Source organism: Episyrphus balteatus, chromosome 2 (genome assembly GCF_945859705.1).
Source record: "Episyrphus balteatus chromosome 2, idEpiBalt1.1, whole genome shotgun sequence".
In the NCBI taxonomy this organism is placed as follows: domain Eukaryota; kingdom Metazoa; phylum Arthropoda; class Insecta; order Diptera; family Syrphidae; genus Episyrphus; species Episyrphus balteatus.
Genome location: NC_079135.1, coordinates 46,839,880 through 46,866,800, shown reverse-complemented (window position 1 = coordinate 46,866,800; position 26,921 = coordinate 46,839,880). Strand labels below are relative to the sequence as shown.

General features: G+C 30.9%; 1 protein-coding gene across 4 annotated transcripts in view; it reads left to right on the top strand.

Annotated features, from left to right (window-relative positions):
• The window catches only part of LOC129911626 (myocardin-related transcription factor B), a 154,848-nt gene extending 127,927 nt beyond the window's left edge, over positions 1 to 26,921 (top strand). For all 4 annotated transcript variants that reach the window (XM_055989481.1, XM_055989480.1, XM_055989482.1 and 1 more), the window contains 3 exons: positions 1,027 to 1,164; positions 14,950 to 15,015; positions 22,679 to 26,921. In XM_055989481.1, coding sequence (XP_055845456.1) covers positions 1,027 to 1,164; positions 14,950 to 15,015; positions 22,679 to 26,592 — 4,118 coding nt within the window. In that variant the 3' untranslated portion in view covers positions 26,593 to 26,921. The remainder of the gene's footprint in view (positions 1 to 1,026; positions 1,165 to 14,949; positions 15,016 to 22,678) is intronic.

The following is a 26,921-nucleotide window of genomic DNA, read 5'->3' as shown; positions in this document are numbered from 1 at the left end:
AATTGACAGCTTCAAGTGATTTTTATTTATTGTTTTTATCAAGTGAAAAGATACTGAAATAAAATTAAAATTAAAACTTAAAAAAAAAAAAAAAAATTATGTGAAGTTGATCTGAAGCATAATTTGTATTGCTTCCGGATATATTTTTTTTAATTATATGTGTTCAAATATGAGAAGAATTTATTTAAAAGAATACTTTTTTACTTCTAAAACCAATTTTCTTTACTTTAATTGCTTTTCATTAACAAACATCAACAAATAAAAGCGTACTTTAAAAAAGATAAACAAGGGTTTTGATGGTTTTAAAGTTAGATGACCTGTTTAACGATAAAGTATACTTTAAGTCGTTGGAAAATATCAAAGAGTAGACTCTCGTTTTAAATTCGTTTTTAAGATCTGACCTCGGTTTCAAAGTATTAGAGTAGGGTTTAAATGTTTGAAAATTTGCGTTAATTTGTTTAAGAAATTATAAAAATTCTTTGTTATAGAAGAAATTAAACGACATGCTTATTTTGAACATTTAAAAAATTCAAAATTGTTTTCATTACTTTAAAAAAAATCCTTTTTTATTAATTTCTTATAAAATTAATGAAAAATTAAGTAAATATTTTTGTTTTATTAAATCTTGCCATACAAAATTTAACATTCTAAACAACTTTTACGTGCATTTTATTTAATCTAAAATTCAGTTTTTTTTTTTAATTTAAAATTAGGTGTTTTATTTTTTTTTTTTATCGAAATACCAAAAACTTAGTTTTTGACAAATTTTTATTTATCCAACTAATTTTGTTAAAGTTGAAAAGAAAAAAAATTTGCACACGTGACTGAAAAACCTGTTCTGAAACATGTTTTGATTGTGATTTTATCCTAGATCATAGTAGCTATTTTGATAATCTGATTGTAAATTATTAAAGAAAAAAGTTTTAATACAATCATTTTTTTAAAATAATTTTCAATTTTTCTTATGTTTTTCTTAAATGAATCTAATTTCTAATAAATTTTCTTGTTTTTTTTTTTCTATTTCAGGTGATCGCCTATGCAATCCGTCACTGTTTGGAAGTGATGATGGTACAAATTCTGATTTCTATGATTCAAGACAATCACCGCCAAAAGCGATCGTTGATTCCAGTCCATTGCAACCAGCGATGGACAAAAATAAAGAATGTGAGTGTGTGTATTCTTGTTGTTATAGTGTTCTAAATATATACGTTTTCAATTTAAAAATACATAAATTAAATTACTTTTAAATAATAAATAACTATCTGATTTGATTATAAATATTTCCACCTGGCATTTGAAGTGAAATGACTGTGTAGGTTGGTAGATGACGGTCGTCACTAAGACATATCTGTTCACACCCAATTCCACAATTTTAAAAGTGTATCATTTATTTTCGTAATTTCAAAAAAAAAAAAATCATATAAAAATGTAGTATTTTTCATTTCGTGTGTTATTTTATGAAATTGTTTTCTGTCATGGAAAATGAGAGTATGTCTCCATGAATGACCGACCGTCTGGTTGTTGTTCATCGACGTGTTGTCGTCAGCAAATGCGCTTAGAATGGAATTAGAAGCATGAGAAAATGCCATTTTGTTTATTTGAAATATTCGTTAAGATAAAAAGTGAGTGATTAATGGATATTTTTGAGAGATTAACAACGTTACGTTGTAATAATTAAAAATAAACATGTTTTCCTTCGTAAATTCGATGAAAATAAATATTTTTACTTGCTCTATAGGGCAAGTATTGGTTTCGTGTCGAAAAAAAAATTTGAGGTTTTAATCAAAACCAACATTACGATGATGGAGAATTCCAAAAAAGTGGGTCTCGCAAATCCGTCCGTGCGTCTGTGCGTCTGTGCGTCTGTGCGTCTGTGCGTCTGTGCGTCCATCTGTACACATTTCCACAGCCTTAACGCGTGGATGGATTTTCTTCAAATTTGGTACAGATGATTTTTATGGAATTCTGAAAGTTGGTTTTTTTTGTTTTTTTTATATCTCGTTTAGATCGTATACCTCCCATACAAAAAAATACGATATTGCGAATTTCTCGAAAACGGCTCTAACGATTTTGATTAAACTTTGTATACGTAATATTTAAAGCAATGGCAATAAAATTGCATTTTTATTTTTTCTCAAAAAAGTCAAATACAAAAAAAAAAATTTTTTTATATGAAAAAAATTTAGTCTAAATGTTGGCTCTTCCCCAACCTCAACAAAATTTCTTTAAAATTTATTTTAGAGGCAGCTCGTAAAATCTACAAGTAAACCAACATAAAAGTGCTTTGAACTGCAAGAGCAAGTACGTGCGACCCCAGTCGTGCATTTTATTTTTTATTCTCTCCCGTCGTCTTTTTGCTTGATATTAACTTCAAATGATGGCATGGCAATTAGTACATAAAAGATGAGATGAAAAATTCATGAATATATAAAATTTCACTGGAATTTCGCCGCTGTTTCTAGGAGGAGGATAGAGGTTTTAAAGAATTTCATATTTTTACATGGGTAGATAAATATTTATTTTCATCAACAAAAAAAAAAAAAAAAACAACATCTTTCTAAGAATGTTTGCAAGTAAAACAAATAAATTGCTTACAAATTGTAAATTTTTGAATGAAAATTGTTTTGAATTAATGAATTCCGTGAATAGAAAGCAAACATTTTAAGTTACAAAAAAAAAAAAAAAATTGTTAATATCGTCATTCCTATTTTAAGTTACTTAGTTTGTGACTGTCAAACAATTCTTTGATAACAGAAAATAAGTCACAAAATGTTTGTCACATTTAAAGTTACAAGTTGCCTCAAAAGTGGTAATTGGTCAGATATTATTCCCAATTAACCAAAAATCAATAAGTATTTCTCACAGAAATAATGTTTTTAAGATCTATTAAAAAATTGAAATGAAAATATTTATAAATTGTTGGAGTTATGTTGCGTCTAGTTAAAATAAAAAGTATTTTGAGAAAAACGAGTTTAAAGTTTCTAAACGAGTTTTACGTAAAAAATAATATGCACGATTGGGTCGCATGAACTTGCACTTATGGTAAAAACTGCTTACAATGTTTAGGCTTTTCATGTAAAAAATGATAAATTTTAACATCATGGTAAAAAAGTGTAAACGAAATATGTATGTAAAATCAGTTTTTGAATAATAAAAAAAGGTTTAATCTTTAAATGACGCATCCCATTAATTTTCTTACACAGCAGAGAATTTTTCAATAAATTTAAAAAAATGTTAAAAACTGTTTAAAAAAATAACTCTCACATTAAAAAAAAAAAAAAAAAAAAAACGTGATTGATAGGAAATAAACAATCGACTGATAAATACAAAATTAAAAAAAAATTCAACGTCCCGTTTAGAAAAAAAAAAAAAAACAAATTAAAAAAAAAATCGCTGAAATACGTTATTTTGGTTTTGATAATTAAACTTGGTTTGAATTAATTTTCTTATGTTTTTTATAACTTTTGACGCATTTAATTTGAAAAAATTGCCTAAAAAAGTTACCGAAAAATTTTGATATTTCAAAAGTTTGAACTTCCAAAAACAATAGTAATTCTGTTTTTTTTTCTTCAATTTTTCCAATCTTTTCTGAAATAAAAGTGTAATTTTTCTACAATTACTTAAAAAAAGATTTTAACCTAAAACACGACATTCCAAACTTTTCCAAAATATAAACAAAATTAGGTATCTTTTTGATAGAAAAAAAAACTGTTTTTGCAAATTAAATTCGTCAAAAATTGAAAAATATAATATTGTTCCAAAAAATAAAATAAACACATAAACTATTTTTGTTAAAAATAAAAAACGAAATATCCTATTTTTGCATTTTTGTCACTGTTTTTGAGATTATATAAAAAAAATATATTGAGAAAAAGGTGTAGATCTTTTCATTATATACAACTTTTGTTTCAATTTTTTTTTCGATTGGAAGTCTACTTTTGACAAAAGTCGTAACACACGATTTTTATTGCCTATTCCACTTTTCCGCCCCCTTTCCACCAAATTTGTTTCGGCAATTAATTTTTATCCTTTCATGTATTGTACACCTACCAAATTTTTGTATAACATGTCTTGACAATTGTGTTACATTGAATTTGAAGAGCAAGGTCGTGCAATCCAGTCATGTATTTTATTTACCTTTTATTGAAAATTTGAATACACAAGTATTTTAAAAGATCCAAGTACTTCAAAAAACCAATTACCTTGCATTGAATAATGCATTTTAGTATAGGTGCACAATTCTCATGAACATTTGAACTTGACATACAAAATAGTGAGCAAAGCTTGAATTGGTTAGTTAAAAAATATTCACTTACGCTAGTGTCAAATAGGCCAACTAAACACTTTTCTTTTAAAATTCTAATATCTCGAAAAACTTAGCTTCGCCGACAGAAATTGACATTGATGCAATAAATCTAATCCTAGCAGTAGATAATTTTACTTTAAAGTAAGTTTAAAAAAAAATTTGTATACAATTAAACAAAAAAACAAACAAAACGTCTAAGGTAAAATTTCGAGGATAATTATATCTATTGAAAAGCCCCCCTCTATCAGTTTTTGAAATAACTTTTTGAGCTCGATTATGGTATTAACATTCCAACATTTATTGACACAAAGTCCTTCACAATTCCTTAATATAACCAATAAAACAGCTTCAAAATAGTGTATTAAAATACTGTCTGTTTCCTATTAAAAGTTTTAATAGTATTCTATAAGCTTAGCTCATAACACCACCATCAAACAACTTAGCGCGCTCGGCGCGCACACTTAAAATCCTAGCAAAATATAAAAACTCATCCAACTGAATAAATCGCTACTTAATGGCGCCCAACCATTGAACACACAATAATCCTACAGTCAATTATACAAGGAAAAAGATATTCTCTTCAATAATAAACACGAAAGAAAGTATCTTTCACATTAAACAGAATGAATAAAATAAAAACCACCTCCCTCTTTTTTTCCCTCTCTGTGTCACTGCTTTTCTGTCTCTGTCTGCCTCTCTCTTTCCGCGACCAATTCACCCCCCAGTATAAGTAGGAAGAAGCACTTATAATATATACTAGGCGAGAAAATCCAATAAAATGTGTAAATGTCATAATAAACAATCGAAAAGGAAATCTTATTTTCACTTGTATTTTTATAAGGGTTGGAGAATGTAGATGGCGTTGTTGTTGTTTTGAGTATTTCTGTTTCTGCTACTGAATGGTTATACAGAAAAACGGCTATCGCGTCAACTGTCAGGGCAAAAAGTTGACGCGATTCTAAGAAAATAGCCTCGACTGCTCTAATTGAATTTGCTTTACTTGAAGTTGTTTTTTTTGGAGAAAAAAGTAGAGTGAGAGGTCAAAACAGAATACAAATACAAACCAATCCCTCAACAGATTTTTTTTCTCTCTTTTACTCTCTGGCCACCAAAGTCGAAAAGTAGTGAAAATAAATGGAATGAAGTTTAAATCGGATTTTATAATTTATGTTGCCGTCTGTCTGTTCACGCGAATTTAATTTGGAAAGAAATTCTTCGACCGAAAGCAATGACGTAGAGGCTCAAAGTAAAAGGATAAGGATGTTGATTTGTCTTCTTATTTTTTTTTTGTGTTAGTATTTTGAGCAATAAAAGAAAGGGTTAAGGAGTGGCTGTAACAGTAATTTATTAATTCATGCTCTGTTGGTTGGGATTCATTAATTTTCACTATTGACGACCAACTATTTCTTGGTATTCTTCTCAAAAGGATATTGTTTGTTTGTGGCAGGCAATATTCAAAAAGGATAGGCTGGGCAATTTATTTTTTCTTTGATGGTTGATTGTATGAACCTCTCAATATTGAAATAATCTGTTTCATATTGACTGTAATTTTAGAAAGAAAATTAATACTGAAAAGAAAATTAAAAAAAAAAGTTACGTATACACCACAGTGTCCACTAGGTATTTTTAATTCGTTTATGGGGTGTTTTTGACTTTCCGCAAAATAATAAGTACATGTTTTTTTTTGTTTTTAATATTCCATCAAACAAAAAATAAAATTGAAAATTCGATGTATGTAGACAAAATAAAATCGTGAACTAGAAGTTTTTAAACCTCTCTTTTTCAAAAAGACCTGATTCCTATAGTTTGAAAATATCGATTTGTCAGTCTTTTATTTTTATTTCAAGGAAAGTTAAAGAAGTTTTTTTTATTTCAAATTCAATGTACTGCAAAAGTTTTAATGCAAATTAAATTTCATTCTCAGAACACAATAATTTTCGCATTAAAATTGTATTAGAGCGATAAATAAATCATTTTCATGTCATTTATTGTGTTTGAGGGGTCGCGTCTGACACTGTATTGGGTAATGCTGTATAACATAGGACTATTTATACAATCAATTATGTCGCAAAGCATTTGTAAATTTGAGCTCCTAACAGATGTCTAACGTCAAAACAATAATAAACTTTCTTTTTTTTTCCCCAAAAATATGCTTAATTCGCATTTGACTGAAATCAGTATTTTTTGTTTTGTGCAATATTTTGTGAGAAATTTGTTCCATTCCCTTACAATTAGAGAGAAAAAAAAAATTATTGTTGCTATTTCAAAAGAAAAAAAAAGTTTGTCCTTTGATGGATTTTGTTTTTGTTTTGTTTGTTTGCAGCGGTGTGGTTTCGCTCCTTTAATTTTTGTCTTGAGAAAAACAAGACAAAAAATTCTCAGAAGGAATTTTCTCTTTCAAGTATTCCTTTCTTTTGCTTTTATTTATTTATTTTTTTTTTTTTGTTTATATTCACAAAAGTGGGTGTGGTTGGTTATTCACATGGTTTCTAAAAAGAAAATTCCAACATTGTTTAGCTGGTAAAAGAAAAATGAAGACAAAAAAACAAAAAACTTTTTCTTTTTTTTTTGTTAATTGCCCACGTAAAATGAATAAAAATGTCAACAATTATAATCAATTTTTTTTATATTGCCTTTTTTGTTTTTTTTTTTTGCTTAACATACAATTTTTTTTCTGTGCAAAAAGGATGTGGTTTAATTTTAATTTGTGTTGACAAATTTATGAGAAATTTTTTTGCTAAAAAGCCATGACATTGAGAAGAGTGCAATAATTTGTCAAAAAAACAAAAACCTTTTAACGTTTAGAGTACAAGTTGACGTCGTTGTGGATTTTTCTATTTTCTATTATTTTCGGTTTAATTGTTTTGTTTTTTGTTTAAAAATAAAAATGTCTAATAAAAATTACCAAAATAGAGTTTTAAAATATAATTTGCATGTGGGTCAAGAATCTGCAAGGAAAACAAGATTTTATGGTAAAATTTAAGTACGTCAATGGTGACAGTTTAAAAGTTCATTTAGGAATTCAATTGATATGATTCATGGCTTCAAGAGAATAGAATAATATATTATAAAAAAAATATAATAGACTTAATAGACCGAGAGCCAGCGACCTAAAGTTTGCAGGTAATTGCTTAGTATTCACCCCTATGAAATATGTTTAAGGACATCCCCAGGCATGTTACTGCAAAAAAAAAAGTCTCGTGAGACGTGGCAAAAACGGTCTGCCAAGCACTTGAATGTGAAAAAAATTTTAAATTAAGAACTCGACCTTAAATCAAAAAAAAAATATTTAAAGAGAACGGCAACACTTGCAAAACTAAACGATACCTTTTTTTAAAGGTAAAAAGTTATACTACTTTTTGGTTTTTATATAAATGTTTTTTGATGAATAGTTTTTGAAACAAAAAATTTCAAACACAAAATTTTGAAAAAAAATTCAAAAAAAGTTCAAACAGTTTTTTTTTTTCATAAAATTTACCCAATCAAGTATTATTTTTTTTTTTTTTTAATTTCTCTTATATATTTTGAGTCAAACACCGAAAACTAAAAGTCAAAATCTCTTTTACTTTTCGAGAAAACTGAAAATTACCAAACCTTCTATTTTTTCACCAACGCCAAAATTACGGCTATTAATTATGTCTTTCAGAAAGGAAGTAAGATGTTCACGGGTTTTATTGCAGGAATCGTTCAATGGGTTATAAAAAAGATAAAACCGCGGAGTGCTATTAAATGAGAGGGTGGGAACTGGAGATAGGGGTGCAAAAGCCCCCTTTTTGGTTTTTTCAATATATCTCGTAAACAAAGCATAATTTTGAGATATTGTTCTTAATAAATTTTGTAGAGAATAAAATTTCCTATAATAATAATGTTTTTTAAAAATTTATAAAAAAAATTTTCTTAACAAAACAGTCAAAACAAACAAAAAAAAATCAAACAAAATCAATTTTTTTAGTTTTTTTTACTTTTTTGGTTGTGTCTCTTATTTGGGCTGAGATAGACATTAACATTGCTCTAATAAAACATAGAAGATTAAATTTTCTTTGAAATGCTGGTCTCATCAAATTTTTTCATTGAAAATTAACCAAAATATGGCCATTTGAACCTATCTTTTTTTCGCAGATTCAGTTTTTCTCAAGTAAAAAAGAAAAATTTGAGGGGAAAGTACTATAACTTAGCAACCAAGAATTGATAGCGGTTTTTTGTAGAAGGGTTAAATACAATCATTTTTTACTATGGGAGGGGGTGTCTATCTTCCCCCGTTTAGGCGGAAGGGGTTATTAAAAAAAAGAAAAATACTTAAAATCAAAAAAAATTATTAAAAAACAACGGTATTACTTACAGTTATGAACGATACTTTTTTCAAAAGCTAAAATTATACACTTAATTTAAATTTTTAAGTTAAGTTATTTGAATCAATTGTTTTCAAAATAAATGAATGAGCCTGGTAAAGAAAGTAGTTTTTGCATTTTTTAATTTTTTAAGGAAAACAAGAAGGCATAGGAACATAATGATTTTCAGTTTTTGATAAGAAATCAATTGAGGCTGTTTACTTTATGGATAAACTTCGTATTGAAATCCAAAGTCATTCTTAAAATAGTAATCAACGTGTTTTTTAAACTTTTTTTTCTGAAATTTTGACTTTGAAATCGTTTATTTCGAAATAGTCGGTTTAAATAACTTAACTTAAAAATTTAAATTTAGTGTATAATTTTAGCTTTCGAAAAAAGTATCGTTCATAACTGTAAGTGTTACCGTTGTTTTTTAATAAATTTTTTTGATTTTAAGTATTTTTCTTTTTTTTAATAACCCCTTCCGCCTAAACGGGGGAAGATAGACACCCCCTCCCATAGTAAAAAATGATTGTATTTAACCCTTCTACAAAAAACCGCTATCAATTCTTGGTTGCTAAGTTATAGTACTTTCCCCTCAAATTTTTCTTTTTTACTTGAGAAAAACTGAATCTGCGAAAAAAAGATAGGTTCAAATGGCCATATTTTGGTTAATTTTCAGTGAAAAAATTTGATGAGACCAGCATTTCAAAGAAAATTTAATCTTCTATGTTTTATTAGAGCAATGTTAATGTCTATTTCAGCCCAAATAAGAGACACAACCAAAAAAGTAAAAAAAAACTAAAAAAATTGATTTTGTTTGATTTTTTTTTTGTTTGTTTTGACTGTTTTGTTAAGAAAATTTTTTTTATAAATTTTTAAAAAACATTATTATTATAGGAAATTTTATTCTCTACAAAATTTATTAAGAACAATATCTCAAAATTATGCTTTGTTTACGAGATATATTGAAAAAACCAAAAAGGGGGCTTTTGCACCCCTATCTCCAGTTCCCACCCTCTCATTTAATAGCACTCCGCGGTTTTATCTTTTTTATAACCCATTGAACGATTCCTGCAATAAAACCCGTGAACATCTTACTTCCTTTCTGAAAGACATAATTAATAGCCGTAATTTTGGCGTTGGTGAAAAAATAGAAGGTTTGGTAATTTTCAGTTTTCTCGAAAAGTAAAAGAGATTTTGACTTTTAGTTTTCGGTGTTTGACTCAAAATATATAAGAGAAATTAAAACAAAAAAAAATAATACTTGATTGCGTAAATTTTATGAAAAAAAAAACTGTTTGAACTTTTTTTGAATTTTTTTTTCAAAATTTTGTGTTTGAAATTTTTTGTTTCAAAAACTATTCATCAAAAAACATTTATATAAAGACCAAAAAGTAGCATAACTTTTTACCTTTAAAAAAAGGTATCGTTTAGTTTTGTAAGTGTTGCCGTTCTCTTTAAATATTTTTTTTTTTGATTTAAGGTCGAGTTCTTAATTTAAAATTTTTTTCACATTCAAGTGCTTGGCAGACCGTTTTTGCCACGTCTCACGAGACTTTTTTTTTTGCAGTAACATGCCTGGGGATGTCCTTAAACATATTTCATAGGGGTGAATACTAAGCAATTACCTGCAAACTTTAGGTCGCTGGCTCTTAGACTATAACTAACCCCTTAAATCGGTCATTTCAATACCTCTTAAGATCAGAGTTTTAAAAAATCATTTTTATTTCAATGCATTTGTTTTGCATTACAAATTTTTTTAAATATTTGCATTAAAAAAGATATGCATTGCAACTAAAAATATTTTGCATTAAAAAACAAATTTTATTGCTAATAAAAAAATGTCTGCATTGAAAAAAAAAAATTCTATGATCAGTAAAAAAATTTTTAAAAAATTAAAAAAAAAAAATCAGAACTTGAAATTTTTTTTTCTTGAAAGTTAAATAAAAATTTTGTTGTTGATGTTCTTTAATATTCAAATATTTATATTTTAGATTTATCCTATAAAAATGCAAGTTTTTAAAAAATCTTTGAATATTTGGTCAAAACGAAGCTATAAGTTCCCAAAATGCTCATTTTAAACAACATAATCCTCAATTTCAAATATTCATAAACAAAATGTTTTTAAAATCAACAAAACAAAATTTTTATTTCATTCAAAGAAAAAAAAAAAAAACAACAAAAACCATGGAGGTAGGTATGCCTGCAGTCATGTCGGTACATACATGACTAATTCTTTTAATTAGATCGTAAACCTTGCACAGAGCAATCCATGCGTAAATTAACGACACTTAAAATTGTTTTTTTCAAAAAAAAAAAGAAAGAAAAAATTGCATAAATTTTGTTCATGAAAAATTGTATTCATCAGCTTATTTCGACATTAAACGCGTGTGGTGTAAACATACATCAGATAGAAATAATATAAATGGTGCAAATACTTTTGTATTTTTAATGCAAAAAAAAAAAAAAATGAAAAAACAAATAAAAGAAAATTTTCAACTTTTTATCCTTATAGCAAACTTTTTGAGAGAAGAAGAATTTTTCTTTTATTTAAAATTAAAATCGATGCATAACAAAAAGCATTAAATTTGTTTTTAAATCACATATTTTTGTGAGTTGTTATGTTGTTGTCTGTGGAGATGTGTGTGTATGTACTTTTGTGTACACATACTTGTCATTTCATCATTTAATTTACCCAAAATGTATGCACAGAGAAAGTTGATAACCCAGACCAATTTTTTTTTTTGTTTTTTGTTTGAATCAAGTTGATTTCATGCAAATTCCCTTTTATTCGCAACGTCAATTCTTGAAAGCGGATCAAAAAACAAAGCAAGCGTACTAAATCATAAAAGTGCAAAAATAAAATGAAAAAAATAAAAAAAAAAATTGGTTTGAGGAAAATAACATCCTTTTGAATTAATTTATTTTTTTTTCTTCGTCCTCTGTTTGTGTTTGCCTTCGGAGATAGCAGTGTCGTTGTCGTTCTATCTGTTGATGTTCTCCTCTCGTTGTTCTTAGATTTCTCTTCCAAATGGAAAGTACATAAAAAATGTAAAAGACACAAATATACATACCTACTTACATAAAAAAAAAAATAAAAAAAAAACTGCGGGATGCGCCTGTTTTCAAGGTCAGTGGGGTATTCGTACGAGTATTAGGAAGCTCGTGTGTTTGTTGATCCTTTTGGAAATTGGGAATTTGTTTTTTTTTTGGAAGGCCCAGAAATTTTCGTTGGCTTATTGTGAATAATGACATTGTGGGTGTTATAATCGAATATGCTATAAAGTTAAATGAACTTAGCATCTAATTGACAGTTTTCAAAGAACATTTTTATGTCTATACAAGCTTTGTATATGTGAAGCATATTTCTGATTTATTGTTTTTTTCTTATTGTGATTTTTTTAATGAAATCGTTCTTTTTTGCTCTTGTTGGTAGGGAAATATTGAATGAATAAAAAATAATTGAAACTTGATAGTTTCAATTTCAACTCAGAATAATGTTCAATTTCGTACAACAAATTTTGAATTTATTTTACTTAAAAAAGAACTTAAAACAAATAGTACGTTTTCGCCACAGTGTACTTTTTTGCTGTAGAACTTGTCAGACTGTTTTTTTCTGTTGATAAATTCAACATTCCTTAGGAGATCTAGTCAGTAAATCAGTTTTTTTCCAGTTACTGAACAAAATTATAAAATAGTACGTATACGCCCGAGTGTACAATATTTTCAGACTTTTGTTTTTTGTGCTTCATCAATGAATTCAATATTTGTAATGAAATCAAGAATGAAAATTTGATATTTTAGGTTACAAAAACAAAAATATAACGCATACGCCATAGTGAACTTCGACTAAAGAAATTTTGGTTTAAGAATTTTTTTTTACAAATAAGAGTACCTATTTAATAATAGAAAAGGATGTGTAATGATATTGTTTTATCAATATTTAAAACAGAAACACCATAAATACAATAATAAATCAAACATCTTCCGCTCGGAGTGTTTTCCACTACTAAACTACAACTTTTTGCAAATGCATTTTTGTCATGTAAACAAAAATTTTGTACCTACCTAATCTTTTTCTGCTTAGTTGATTTTTTTTTCTAGTGATTTTTATATTCTTGTTCTTGATATTATACATTGCAGATAAATATTTATCCCTCGACACAGGCCATTAAATATTTAAATATGTTTTCAAAGCGTTAAACTGTAAAGTTTATGTTTGCACAAAAATTGTTTAAACAATTTTATTTCTCATGCGTACATAAGGTTAGTTGGTTCTTCGTTTTGTTGTTGTTGTTGTTTGCCTTTTAGAAAATCTACTGCAAATACATTAAAATTTGTTTTTGCACCGCACTACTATGCGAAATTAAGAAAAGGCGGAAGTGTATGTCGATTTTTGGCTAATTCAATTAAAGATGCGCACGAATATAGAATATATATTTAAATTGTTTGATGGTCATTTGATGCAGCTAATATTATAATAAAATTGTTTATACATTTTCTGTGTGACCTTCTCTTTCAAGCATATGCATAATCGTATAAACATAATTAAACGATTTAATTAAAATTCAATTAAATGGATTCAAATATAATTCTTAGATATTTGAGATTTTAGCAAACAGGAGTGGATTAAGTCCACCCTTCATCGAAACATAAAATTATTGCTTTTGTGGCCCAAATAGTAGTGTTTCGAAATTGAGCTTTTAATGATGAGAAAACTTTAGTTTTTGGATACAAAAAAACTTATTTTGCAAAAATATTTTCTTAAAAACTTCCATTTACTCTTACTCTTACTCTTACTCTTACTCTTACTCTTACTCTTACTCTTACTCTTACTCTTACTCTTACTCTTACTCTTACTCTTACTCTTACTCTTACTCTTACTCTTACTCTTACTCTTACTCTTACTCTTACTCTTACTCTTACTCTTACTCTTACTCTTACTCTTACTCTTACTCTTACTCTTACTCTTACTCTTACTCTTACTCTTACTCTTACTCTTACTCTTACTCTTACTCTTACTCTTACTCTTACTCTTACTCTTACTCTTACTCTTACTCTTACTCTTACTCTTACTCTTACTCTTACTCTTACTCTTACTCTTACTCTTACTCTTACTCTTACTCTTACTCTTACTCTTACTCTTACTCTTACTCTTACTCTTACTCTTACTCTTACTCTTACTCTTACTCTTACTCTTACTCTTACTCTTACTCTTACTCTTACTCTTACTCTTACTCTTACTCTTACTCTTACTCTTACTCTTACTCTTACTCTTACTCTTACTCTTACTCTTACTCTTACTCTTACTCTTACTCTTACTCTTACTCTTACTCTTACTCTTACTCTTACTCTTACTCTTACTCTTACTCTTACTCTTACTCTTACTCTTACTCTTACTCTTACTCTTACTCTTACTCTTACTCTTACTCTTACTCTTACTCTTACTCTTACTCTTACTCTTACTCTTACTCTTACTCTTACTCTTACTCTTACTCTTACTCTTACTCTTACTCTTACTCTTACTCTTACTCTTACTCTTACTCTTACTCTTACTCTTACTCTTACTCTTACTCTTACTCTTACTCTTACTCTTACTCTTACTCTTACTCTTACTCTTACTCTTACTCTTACTCTTACTCTTACTCTTACTCTTACTCTTACTCTTACTCTTACTCTGTATGCTCATCTGTTCCATCACTGATTCTAAAGTACTTATCGTAACTTGACACTAAGGTCTCCTTGAAAGCATGTTGATTGTATTACAAGAAGTTGCATTAAATTAATTATAATTATAGCACCCTTTAGACAGAGGAAAGAGTGATTAACAATTTTTTTGCTTTTTAAACGTACAGTGATTTTGCAAATACTTAAGGTTAATATTTTTGAAGGCTTACCCAAAAAATTAAAACAAAGCCAAATATTTTTATTATTTTAATGAGTTGTTCCCCACGTTTTAATCACATAAATAGCTTAGAATGGTTATAGGTGTTCTACCTGATATTTTTTTTTCTCTCATTTAATGTCCCAAGTCACAATATTTTTTCACCCACAATTTTGGCAGCTTTACCCACTTAAATCAAAAAAATAATTTTTATTATTGTAAAATTTTGAATTGACAAGTCTTAAAAGAATAATAATAATGATCTCTCAACACCTTGGTCAAACATAAGTACATATACAACATTATTTGTTGTACGATGTATAAGAATATGTTTGTTACTCATAAAAGTTTTTATTTTTATAATAAACTCAACCTCTTGTATTTTTTTATTTTATTTTATTAAATTTTTTTCTTCAATTTTATTACAGCGCTCAAAGTCAAGTTAATGGTGCGAAGGCCCATAACCCAACTGGTAGAGCAAGGAATAATTCCACGTAAGTATCTTGTCTTGTGTGTATTATAAATAAAAATAGAAAAACATACATAACTTTTAAAATCATTTATTTTATGTTCAGTGAATCAAACAAGCCTATTGGTGGTATTTTTACAATCAAAAATAAATATGAACTTTCTTGGAATAAATTCTTTATGAAATGAAAATATTTTTCAAAAATAAAAGAAGAATTTGAAAAACTTCCCGCGCATTTGTTTGATTTCTTGGTTTATTTTATTTTCAAAAAAACCACCATCCCCTGTGGTTTATTGCATCGTTTTTGTTGTGTTGTCTTCTCTCTGTGAGTTTATCGTCTCTTAATGACGTCATTACTTGTATAATAATACACGTAAACAAAAACAATGGTCTTATCCTCCCCCACTGACATAGCTAAGTTCTGGCATCATCAACCCCATTTTGTAGACGACGACAAAGCCGGTGGCTTACAGTGAAACAGTGATGCTTAAAACTTGAAATTTTACTAACTTTATTCCTTTCATCAAGCATAACGAGTTTTCTGTATTGAATTTGTCATAAAAAAGTTTCAAATCAGTTGCACTTTAGTTTGGCAGATAAATTAGGTTTTAAGCTGTCTCCAAGATTTCGACTTTTTCATCAAACGTTAGATTGTTGCAAATAAGTTTGAAATCTTTTTCAAAATAGTTTCAAATCGATTGCAAACAAGTTGCATGTATTTCATTTTGAGCTAGAGTCAAAATTTTTTCCTCTGGCTCATCGGGTTTGCTTATTATATTAAAATCAAAAAGAAAATTGTCTTCAAACCCTTTTTTAAACTAGTTGCAAAGTGGTTCAAAACAAGTTTTTATGTTTTTCATTAATACTCCAGTCAAAGCGTCGTAAAAAAGGGCCTCACCTTGCGCAGAGAGGCACTGTCAGTTTTTATTTCATGGATCGATAGGGGTATATTTAAAAGGCTTAAACCCAATTTCTCACCACCTGATCATTCTTTTTAGCGGAGTTATTCACAAAAATGCATTTTTTGGGATATTTTACTTCTAAGCTAATATCTTTGCTCCAGATTATCGTAGACCAAAAACTAAACATACATTCTCTTCCTTATAATATTTTCTATCGTTGTATGTAATTTCATTGTATTTGAGTGAGTAAATATAAAATGGCAGCCGTTTAAAGTCAATTTCTTGTTGTAAAAAAACACATTTTTGTCATTATTTCGAAAAAAGCTTATATCATGATTGACATTTTTCTGGCCTATTTTGTAGCCCTGTTCATGTCCTGCATTTTAAAGAAAAAATGAGCTCTTTATCACCAAAGATGGCTGAGCTATTGATAAATGAACGCATGCAAAACCGGTGCGAAAACACCCAAAAATATCGTTTTATGGGAATAACTCGACTTCAGAATGTCCTACGGCAAAAAATAAAGGAATGAATTGTTCGTTACAACATTTTCTATCAATTTAGTGCACATTCTTTTTGTTGAAACAAATAAAAAATAAGTAATATTAAGTCAAAGTCGTTTTTTTGTTTAGCAAACTCTTGCCTCATTATTTTGCAAACGGTGCAAGTATTGGCTATTAAAATAAAATATTATTGTAGTCCTTTAAATTATCTACAATTTAAAAAAAAAATTAGCTCTCTACGACCCACACGAGCCGAGAAATTAATTTTTTAAAAAAGGTCCAAATGACCAACGAAAAACATAAGACAAATTCTCTTATAACAAGAAAAAATGAAAACAACCCCTCTCACTGAGAACTAGTATTCGAATCATAAACAAGGGAAATTTTTTTGAATTTTCGTACGGATTAATGCTTTCTTAAAATTATAATAACTCGGCTCCCGTGGGTCGTAGAAAGCTAATTTTTTTTTTAAATTGTAGATAATTTAAAGGACTACAATAATATTTTATTTTCTTAGCCAATACTCGCACCGTTTGCAAAATAATGAGGCAAGAGTTTGCTAAACAAAAAAACGACTTTGACTTAATATTACTTATTTTTTATTTGTTTCAACAAAAAGAATGTGCACTAAATTGATAGAAAATGTTGTAACGAACAATTCATTCCTTTATTTTTTGCCGTAGGACATTCTGAAGTCGAGTTATTCCCATAAAACGATATTTTTGGGTGTTTTCGCACCGGTTTTGCATGCGTTCATTTATCAATAGCTCAGCCATCTTTGGTGATAAAGAGCTCATTTTTTCTTTAAAATGCAGGACATGAACAGGGCTACAAAATAGGCCAGAAAAATGTCAATCATGATATAAGCTTTTTTCGAAATAATGACAAAAATGTGTTTTTTTACAACAAGAAATTGACTTTAAACGGCTGCCATTTTATATTTACTCACTCAAATACAATGAAATTACATACAACGATAGAAAATATTATAAGGAAGAGAATGTATGTTTAGTTTTTGGTCTACGATAATCTGGAGCAAAGATATTAGCTTAGAAGTAAAATATCCCAAAAAATGCATTTTTGTGAATAACTCCGCTAAAAAGAATGATCAGGTGGTGAGAAATTGGGTTTAAGCCTTTTAAATATACCCCTATCGATCCATGAAATAAAAACAGACAGTGCCTCTCATCGCAAGGTCAAATGACGCTTTGACTGGAGTATAAGTGCTTCATTACAAATCTTGCGTTTTTGGCTCCTAGGAATGCTAATTAAATAAGTTATAAGAAATTAGTTTCAAATCGATTTAAAAATAAGTTGCAAATCGGTTCGAAATTAGTTTCAAAACGTTTATAAATGGATTAGAAAGCCTTGGAAAAAAAAAACAAAACAAAATTTATAAAAAATCCTAAAATTGTAGTTTTCCTTCCTTTATATGTGAATATTTTTTAAATGTCAACTGTTCCACTGTTCAAACAATATATTGTGATTGCTAGTGTAAAATTAAGTGGCGGAATTTTGCAAAAGCAAAAAAACACGAATAAAATGGAAAAAAAAAACTATTTTTAGGAAAACACAACAGCAGTTTCACATAAACCATGTCTCTCTCTCTCTCTCGTGTATACCACAGATAATAATGAAGGAATCAGAACACAGACAGAGGCAGTGGCAGATAAGAAAATGAAGAGGATTGGGGTTTAAATAGTTGCTAGTTGCAGCATATAAACAAATAAACAATACCGATCCGCCTTCGGTGATGATGGAACGTAAAATTTTCTATTTAATGATCTGATTTTGTTCTTGTTTTGCACTGGCACTGCGGGAGAAAATTATATATTTTTTTCTTTTTGTGTGTTTTCTTGAAAAACAAATATGTATGTAAGGGAACGGAATAACGCCTAGGCGTTCAAGAAAACAAGATCTAGTTTGGTGACTGCTGAAAATGACATAATTTAACGGAAATGCTAACAAGATTACTCAAACAAATAAATGTCCTTAAAAAGTTCTCTAGAGCGAAAGTATAATATTGTAAATGTATGTGTTTGTTGTTGTTTTGCTAAATTGACTGTTCATGACAGATTAAGGAGACAGGCGTTGAGATTGGTCAGTTAATGTTGATGAAGGTTAAGCTATTGACAGAAGGGTAATAATGTGAAACTGTGAATATGTTTTTTTTTTGTTAGGTAATAAACTTTCGGAGATGATGGTTGACAGCTTGTTTTTGATATAAACTAATATTTAAATAAGAAATATTGTTTTTAATAGAATCACACCTGCTGAGATTCAATATTAATATTTGATTTAAATGCATTTTATGTAGGTTGACATATCAATCACGTACTATTTTAAAGAAGGAGGAAAAAATGAAACATTTCATAAGTCATTTGTGTGTTTAACACTCAGGTAAACTTTTGGGTCTGAAGATAATATTCATAGCATGGTGACGTTTAAGGTGTTTTTTGACATTTGTTTCCTTATTAAATTCAGATTTGGGAAACTGGCAATATTTGCACCAGAGCCTAAATAAGCGATGATGATTGTGGTGGTTCACTGTAACATCGCACCTTTTCGTATGCTCTATAATCCATAAAGCAAAAAAACCAAAAATGTCAACAAATTTTCCGAGAAATGTCTGAGTATATATTTTGTTTTCTAAATACTTACACTGCCGATCAATATAATAGATTCATCCTATAAACGACAAAGAATCGAATTTTTCATCGACAAAAACTTAAGAAAAAAAATTGTCTATACTGAAACTGTTGTGGCGATGTCAATAGCTCGTGATTTTGCAGAAAAGTTCACCTAAGAGGTCCTAATAACTTACTTTACTATGGCAAAGCTATTTCGAGAGTGATTTGACAAACATCATACGTGGCGATGGAAAATCTAGGTCAATTTTACCAAAATACCCCAAACAATTACTTTGTAAAATAAATTCTCTCCTTCCCAAATGACATAATAGTGGAGTAACTAATGCTAAAAAAAATGGCAAAATTAGGGAATCCGGCCAAACAGCTCCAATTTTGATGATCTTTTTTAAAGTCTATAGATTTAAAATTGCCACTGTTGCGGCTGATTTTTTAAAAATTTATTTGAAGATTTTTGTGAACAAAAAAAAATTGTTTTCGAAAATTTTGCTTAAATTTGAAAAATTGATTGATGTCAAAGATTGTGTAAAAAATTAAAGGCAACAAAATGTATAGGAGTGATGGGTAGCGATAGATGCGTTTTTCACACAAATTGACTTCAAACACAAAAAAAAAAAATATTTGAACACAACGGCAACACCTAGAATATTGAAATATACATTTTTAAAAGTTAGAAGTATTCATATTTGCAAAATTAAATTAAGTAAATTGAATGAAGTTTTTTTGAAAAAGTGATCCTTAAACTCAAAATTTTGAAAAAAAAAAATTATTGAAAAAAATTAAACATGTTTTTAAAACTTTTTCGTAATAAAATATGCATTTCTTTTTTAAATTTTCTTACCATATTAATTGTTATTTGAATTCAAAAAAGGAAATGTCAATATGTATTATAGTTTATGAAAAGAGTCAAAAGTATTTTATTTTCGAAGAACTTTTTTAATAGAAGTTTTTGAAAAAAATATAGCATTTTTTTTTTAAAGTTCAATATTTAAATATAAAGTTAATATTTCTTCATTCAACAGCCCTTATTGTTGAAAGTTAAATAGCGAAAGTTTTAAGGTCTTATTTTTCAAAGTCTTAGAGAAAATCAATTATTTCTAAACAAAAATTCAGTTTTTATCAAAAAAAAAACCAATGAAATTGAAGTAATTTTGAATTTTTTTTTTTTCAAAACTGTAATATATTACCTTTTTCTCTTCAGAATTCAACTGTAAATACTTATGGCCAAAAATTTCGAAAAGGTTTGAAAAAAAGTCATTTTTTTTTTCAAAATTCTGAGTTTGAGAACTATTTTTTCAAAAACTCTTCATTTAATTTAGTGGAATTAATTTTTACAGATAGAAATGAAATTCTGGCTTTTTAAAAACCGTGTTTTTAAATATGGTTGGTATTACCGTTTTATTAAAAATATTTTTTTTTTGTTTGAAGTTTGTGGGAAAATTGCATTTATCGCTTAAACGATGGAAGATTGTCCCTTATATTTTTATTAAAATACACAAACAAAAATGAGGAATTAAACCCTAAAAATAACACTTTTTCCAACTTTATAGTTTCCAAAGTTACTAGAGAATACGCTCTTGTAACGATTAAGAAAATGGGTGGAAATACACTTAGGTCACATTCTGAGAACCACTTTGTTTTTGGCTTTAGGATAGTGTTAAATAAAACTTTATTTTGAAAAGGCTTTCAACATTGCTATTTCCCCTCTTACCTTTAAAACGCGTGCTGGTGACATTCGCCAGAATAAATCCCCCTAAGGTTGCAGGAGCAACCATTACAACTTAGCCTTATTCCGACAAAATCATAATTTTTTTACAACCACTATCTCCGTCATAAATTTTAATGCAGATTAAAGGACATCAAAAAATTCATTGGAATAAATCCTTAAAATGAAACTCTTAGACAAATCGCGGATATAACTTTGACTTATGGCCAGTCCATTAAATCATAATGCCCGACAGAATAATATTAAACTAAATGAAAAACTAGTCAAATTTGCATATTTTTTTGTTTAAAATTGTTTATCCTTGTGATTCAGCATTAGGCAATTCCGAACCTTCCTTAAATCAAACACTGCAAAAAAAAAAGTTAAATATTTTGATTAAAGAAGAAAAAAACACGACCACTTTTTAGAATTGCTTTTGTTTCACGTTCGTAATTCGTGAAGCGATTTATATTTAAATTAGACGCGTATTTTTGCCTCGAATGGTTTTATTTTTCATATCAAAAAATGGAACCAAATATTTCAATCGATAGAATGAATCCAAAGAGGAAATATAATCCATGTTTGGTTGACGACCTCAGCTCATATCTAAATCGCCACCGCATCCTTCTTTCAAAGATATTTCGTTATCGAAAGCTTTTTATGCTTGATGAATATTTAATGAAGAAACAAGATAAAATTATAGAAATCGAAAAAAAAGTCAAGAACTATAAAAATGTATATTTTTCAAGTATCATTCTAAAGTATAGGGGATAGAAAGGTGAACGTTGATCCTTGGATATAAACAAGAAAACGGAGGGAAAGATTCCATTCCTGGGAAAGTAAATTCTATTCCTGATGTTGGTTTCTCTCATACATTGTAATGAGATGTTATTGGTCCCGAGGACTTATTTATGAGGGAAAGAGAAAATACAGAATTTATTGATTAACAAATTGTTGGATTTATTTGAAATAGCTTTTCCTTGGAAGACAACTGGGGGGTTCTAATGTAAACTTATCCTGAATTCAAGAGTATTATTTTTTTAAAATTTAGCTTTCGACTTTTAATGTTGATTAGTTAAGAAACAAATCCTTTGGCAGTAACAGATAGGCATCAAGGACGTACCCTACCTGCGCGGTTGAACTAATTACTAGGATTTCCGCTGTTTTTATGCCTGTACATTTGTAAATATTTTCTAGCAGAATTGCTAAAAAGCGGAATTAAGCGTACCTACCCACTTTGTCGGTTCGTTCCCATAAATTTAGAAATATGCCATGTTTAGGTAAAGCGTTCCAAGGGAAAAGTTTCAAAACTTTGTGTATGAATCCTTTAAAACATAGAATATTTATAAATTGTTCTTCTTATGCCAAACTTCAATCTTCTTGAATTAAAAATATTCATTTCTTCTACGTTTTTAGACAAATTCTATGTTTTTCTATGTATTTCTGTGATATTCTATGTTTTACTATTATAATCTTTTTCTATGGTATTTTTAAACTATACCTAACCTTGAACACAAAAATTTCAATTTTTTCTGTTTCAAGTCAAATTCTATTTTTTTCTATGACATTCTCTGTTTTTTATGATACTCTCTGTTTTTCTGTGATATGTTTTGATAAGATATGTTTTTCTATGATATTCTATTTTTTCTATGTTATTCTATGTTTTTCTATGAAATTCTTGTTTTTCTTGGATAATATATGTATGTTTTTCTATGATATTCAATTTTTTTCTATGAAATTCTATGTTTTTCTATTAAATTATATGTTTTTCTATGATATTTTTACGGCATTACTAAACCTTTTTGAAATATAAATGCTGACTTTTCCTGTTTCTAATCAAATCCTATGTTTTTCTATGATATCCTATGTTTTTCTTTTTTATTTGCACCAATACACTTCTTTATTTTTTATTGTATTTTTCTCTTTCTAGCGCTCAAAACCTCACCAGCTATACACGAACAATGCAAGCAACTCGAACGTGCCAAAACTGGAGATCTACTCAAAGCAAAAATCCAACAGCGCCCCAATCGCGAAGAGCTCGAGCGTCGTCACATCTTGGAAGAAGATGAATGTCACATTGATCCAAGTCTTGCTGAAAAGCAACGTATGCTCAAGAAAGCCCGTCTAGCTGATCAATTGAATTCCCAAATTCAGCATCGACCCGGTCCATTGGAACTAATCAAAAAGAACATACTCCACACTGAAAAGCCAATTGAAAAAATCGTCAAAGAAGGTTTGGTGTCATTCAAAGCAACAAGCGAAGGTTTGCTAACAAGACCGCAACATCCCAATAGTTATATTACATTCGAAGATGACTCACAGAGTTCGGAAAGTGATACACGCAACACTCCACCACGAACAACAACCGATGTGCTTGAAGCAGCTGCTGCTTCGGCTGGCATTGTTACAGTCGCCCTTACAATTCCAACAAGTGGTGGGCAAGTTGTTGTCACATCGGCACCGATTCTTCAGACCAAATTCCACACAACATTGGCACCCTATGTTCCTCCACCGCCGCCATTGCCCACACGAGTGAAGCAAGAGACAGCAAATCTCTTCGAAGAGCTTTGTCAGTCGGTAGCTGGGCCAAGTCCGAGTCCAGGTTATTTGCCATTGGCTCATTCACCACTGTCGTTTGGTTCTAGTGCTTCAACGCTAAGTCCACTTTCGTCGGTGGCTTCTCCACCACATTCGATAACCCCAAGACCGACCATAGCTTCACCAGCATTGTCGCTTCAACAATCGCAGAAATCCGATGCTCCGGGCAAGGACAAAAATCGCAAGAAAAACAAATCAAAGCCAGTTTCAAAGGCGAGAACAATCAAATTCCACGAGTACAAAGGACCACCGAGTGCTCAGAAGATTTCATCATCCTCAGAATCTAGTGCCACAGAAGAGACATCTTACCAACTCATGTTGGAACAGCAAAATTGTTTGCTGAAATTTCTGGAACATCTCAATAAAAATCAGTCAATAATCCCTTCGACCACTGGTGCTCCCACCCCCAAAGTTGCTACAATGACAACGCAGCAATCGACTGTGAGTAGCAGTGATGTCAGCACGTCAAGTTCCATGTCCATGTCGGCGGGAACTCCTCGTCCTCCACCATTGCCATCTCCAGCTTTATCTGTGAGCTCGTCGATTCCACCAAGTCCGGCAACAAGTTATGCCGAATCGACTTGTTCGCTGAGTGAAAACACTCGACTTGAGAAAATGAAGGTTTCTGATCTGAAAATGCATCTTAAGCGACGAAATCTTCCTGTTTCTGGACCTAAGCCACAGCTCATTGAACGTCTGAGACCGTATTTGCCTTTTGACTCAATGGATTGCACCCCAGCGTCGAATTCGGAAATGCCGCCTTCCGTTGTGAGTAATGAGACATGTGATGCTCCAGACACTACAGTGGCCATGATGGTGAATTCACCTCGTCAATCCATGTCGCCAGAGGCAGTAAACGATCATCAAGAGCACATGGAAGTCATGCAACAGATGGATTCACCAAGACCTGTTGCCATGCAGGTGCAACCACAAACTCAAACTACAACCTTCCTGACATTGTCCAATGAGGACCTCTTGCGGGAACAACAGCGGAAGATCGATGAACTCCAGAGGCAGTTGCAGCTCAGTCAGCAAGAGTTGCAACAAATCCGTCAGAATCAGCTTGGTTTAGCGCCTCCTCAACAGATCACCCTAATAACCACTGCTCCAAAAGAGATTATTGTTCCTCAACAACAACAGCCCCAACAACAGCAACAGGTGATTAAAATTCAACAGCAGCCCATTCAGCAACAGCCAGTGGTTTCAAGCACGATTCAGGCCAAGGCCGCATCAGCTCCACCCGCACCGCTAAGTCAGAAAATGGTTGTAAAACAGCAGCTTGAAGCTAAAATCCAGAAGCAAAAACAAGCTGCTGCTGCAGCAGCTCAAGCCCAAGCTCAGGCTCAGCTTCAGGCCCAAGCACAGGCCCAAGCTCAAGCCCAGGCGCAAACTCTTATTCGCATGCAAAAGGCTATGTCAACCCCGACACATCACACAGTTATCATCCCGAAGCTGGAAGATCAAAAGACAATCATTGCTACTGCCCCAGCCTCATCTATAGCTGGAGCACACCATCATAAAGGTCAGAATAATGTTGGCTTAATGTGGAACGACGGCAATCAGACCATCTTCCTTGTTGGACTTCCTCCACATGACAATGGAAAGAAGCTAATGAATGGTCACCATCGAACCACATCCCTGCCCAGCATTGTATTCCCAATAACTCCCGCAGAGCAGCAAATAATTGAGGCCAAACGTCAGCAAATGCAGCCAAGAATCCAATTGGATATAAAACCACAAAACCTACCCCCACCGCCGCTGTACGAAGAGGCAACTAAGCAACTCTGCACAGTTAAAATTAAGGAAGAAATCATAGAACAACCACAACAAAGAAATGGCATAAATCCAACTCTGGTCACAGCAGTTCCCTCTTCCAAGCGCAAACAACATGTGAAATCGGAAAAACTTACCGATGTCCTCGATATTCTTATCAATCAGGGTGAACTACCCGAGAGCGCTAGAGAACCACTCACTCCAATAACTCCACTCACGCCCGGCGGCAGCAGCATCATGACCGACATGAGTGGCAATCTGATCATTTCACCTGCTCCACCTGCACCTCCACCAGTTACAGTGACAACAATGGACACAACACTTGCAACAACTGCATCTCCATCTTTCCAACTTCTTAACACTCCAGCTCCACCACCACCTCCGCCGCCACCAGCTCCAACGCTACAATCTCCCCAGCCTCCGCTCTTGCTGGAGAACATAGAAATGTCTTCGCCAATGCAATCGAATTGCCATATAGACCCGGCAAAGACACTGGACATATTCCTGGAGCAACAGCACCAGCACCAGTCCTCGCCCACATTGCATCAAGAAAAATCATCACCCGATGATCGCGACAACAAATTGAATCACTTCGATGAATTCGAATTGCTCGAGCTCATGAGTCAACAGCTGGAAATGGATATTGGTGGTGACGACAATTGCCACAATTTTCCAGACCTACAGCAGCAGCAACATGCACAACAGCAGCAGGACACATCCCAAAATAAACAATCAATATCACCGCCAATGCGACGTGACATGAATCCCTCGCTCCAACCATCCATCAGTGAGCTCATCCAGCAGCAGCAAAGCACTTCCATCAGCAACAATAATTCCAACCTCCCCATGACCAATGGCTTGGTGCACCATCAGCACCACCATCACCACCACAACCATCACCTCCATCATCAACATCATCCACAACAGCAGCATCAGCAGCATCATCCATTGCAACATCACAGTGTCAATAATAATCCTGGCGAATCGTCCTCGTCCAGTTTTGCGTCGTCAAACAATAATTTCTCATCGACGCCAATGGACGTGTGCGATGACTTTGACAATCCTTTGGCAAGTTTCAGTTTCAGTTCGCAGCTATCGCCTGACTCAAATATAAACACTCCGCCACATCATCCATTTGGCGAAGAGGGTGGTATTATATCTGTTGGTGGTGCTAATAGTGGTGATAGTACAGTCGGTGGTGGTGGTGGTAGTGGTGGGAACAATAGTTGTGGTCTCATGTCATCATCATCCCATTCCGGCTCGTCGCCCTCGGGGCACAATAATTCGATTTTGGAACAAATGTCAGTTTGTGGCAACAATATTGGTGGTCAGAATCAAGGTGCTTCAATGATGGATAACTCGGATAATTTCGGAGACAGCCACTTGTCGCCAATAAATCAGGACAACATTTTGGATCTTTTCAATATTGACGATTACAAGATGTCCTGGGGTGAAGGAGATTTTGCTGTCTAAACGAAAAGCAAAAACAACAACATCATGTTGTCTTGAGAGAAGAAGAGAAAAGAGAAGAGACGTGCATTTATTATTATAAATGATGTGTGAACGCGATTTAGTAGCTACCCTTGGGGCAAAAAACAAGGAGGTTTTACTCCTTAAAATAATATTTTTTTTTTTAACTTTGAATGTATGGTTTATATTTGAAAATGAAAATGTAAAAAAAAAAACATGAAAAGAAAATGTCAGAGTAATGAAATAAAAAAACAAAAAAGAATTTAAACAAAAAAAAAAAAAAACGTAAAATTAGACCATTCCAATGAAATTCTTAAGAAAAAACAAAAACA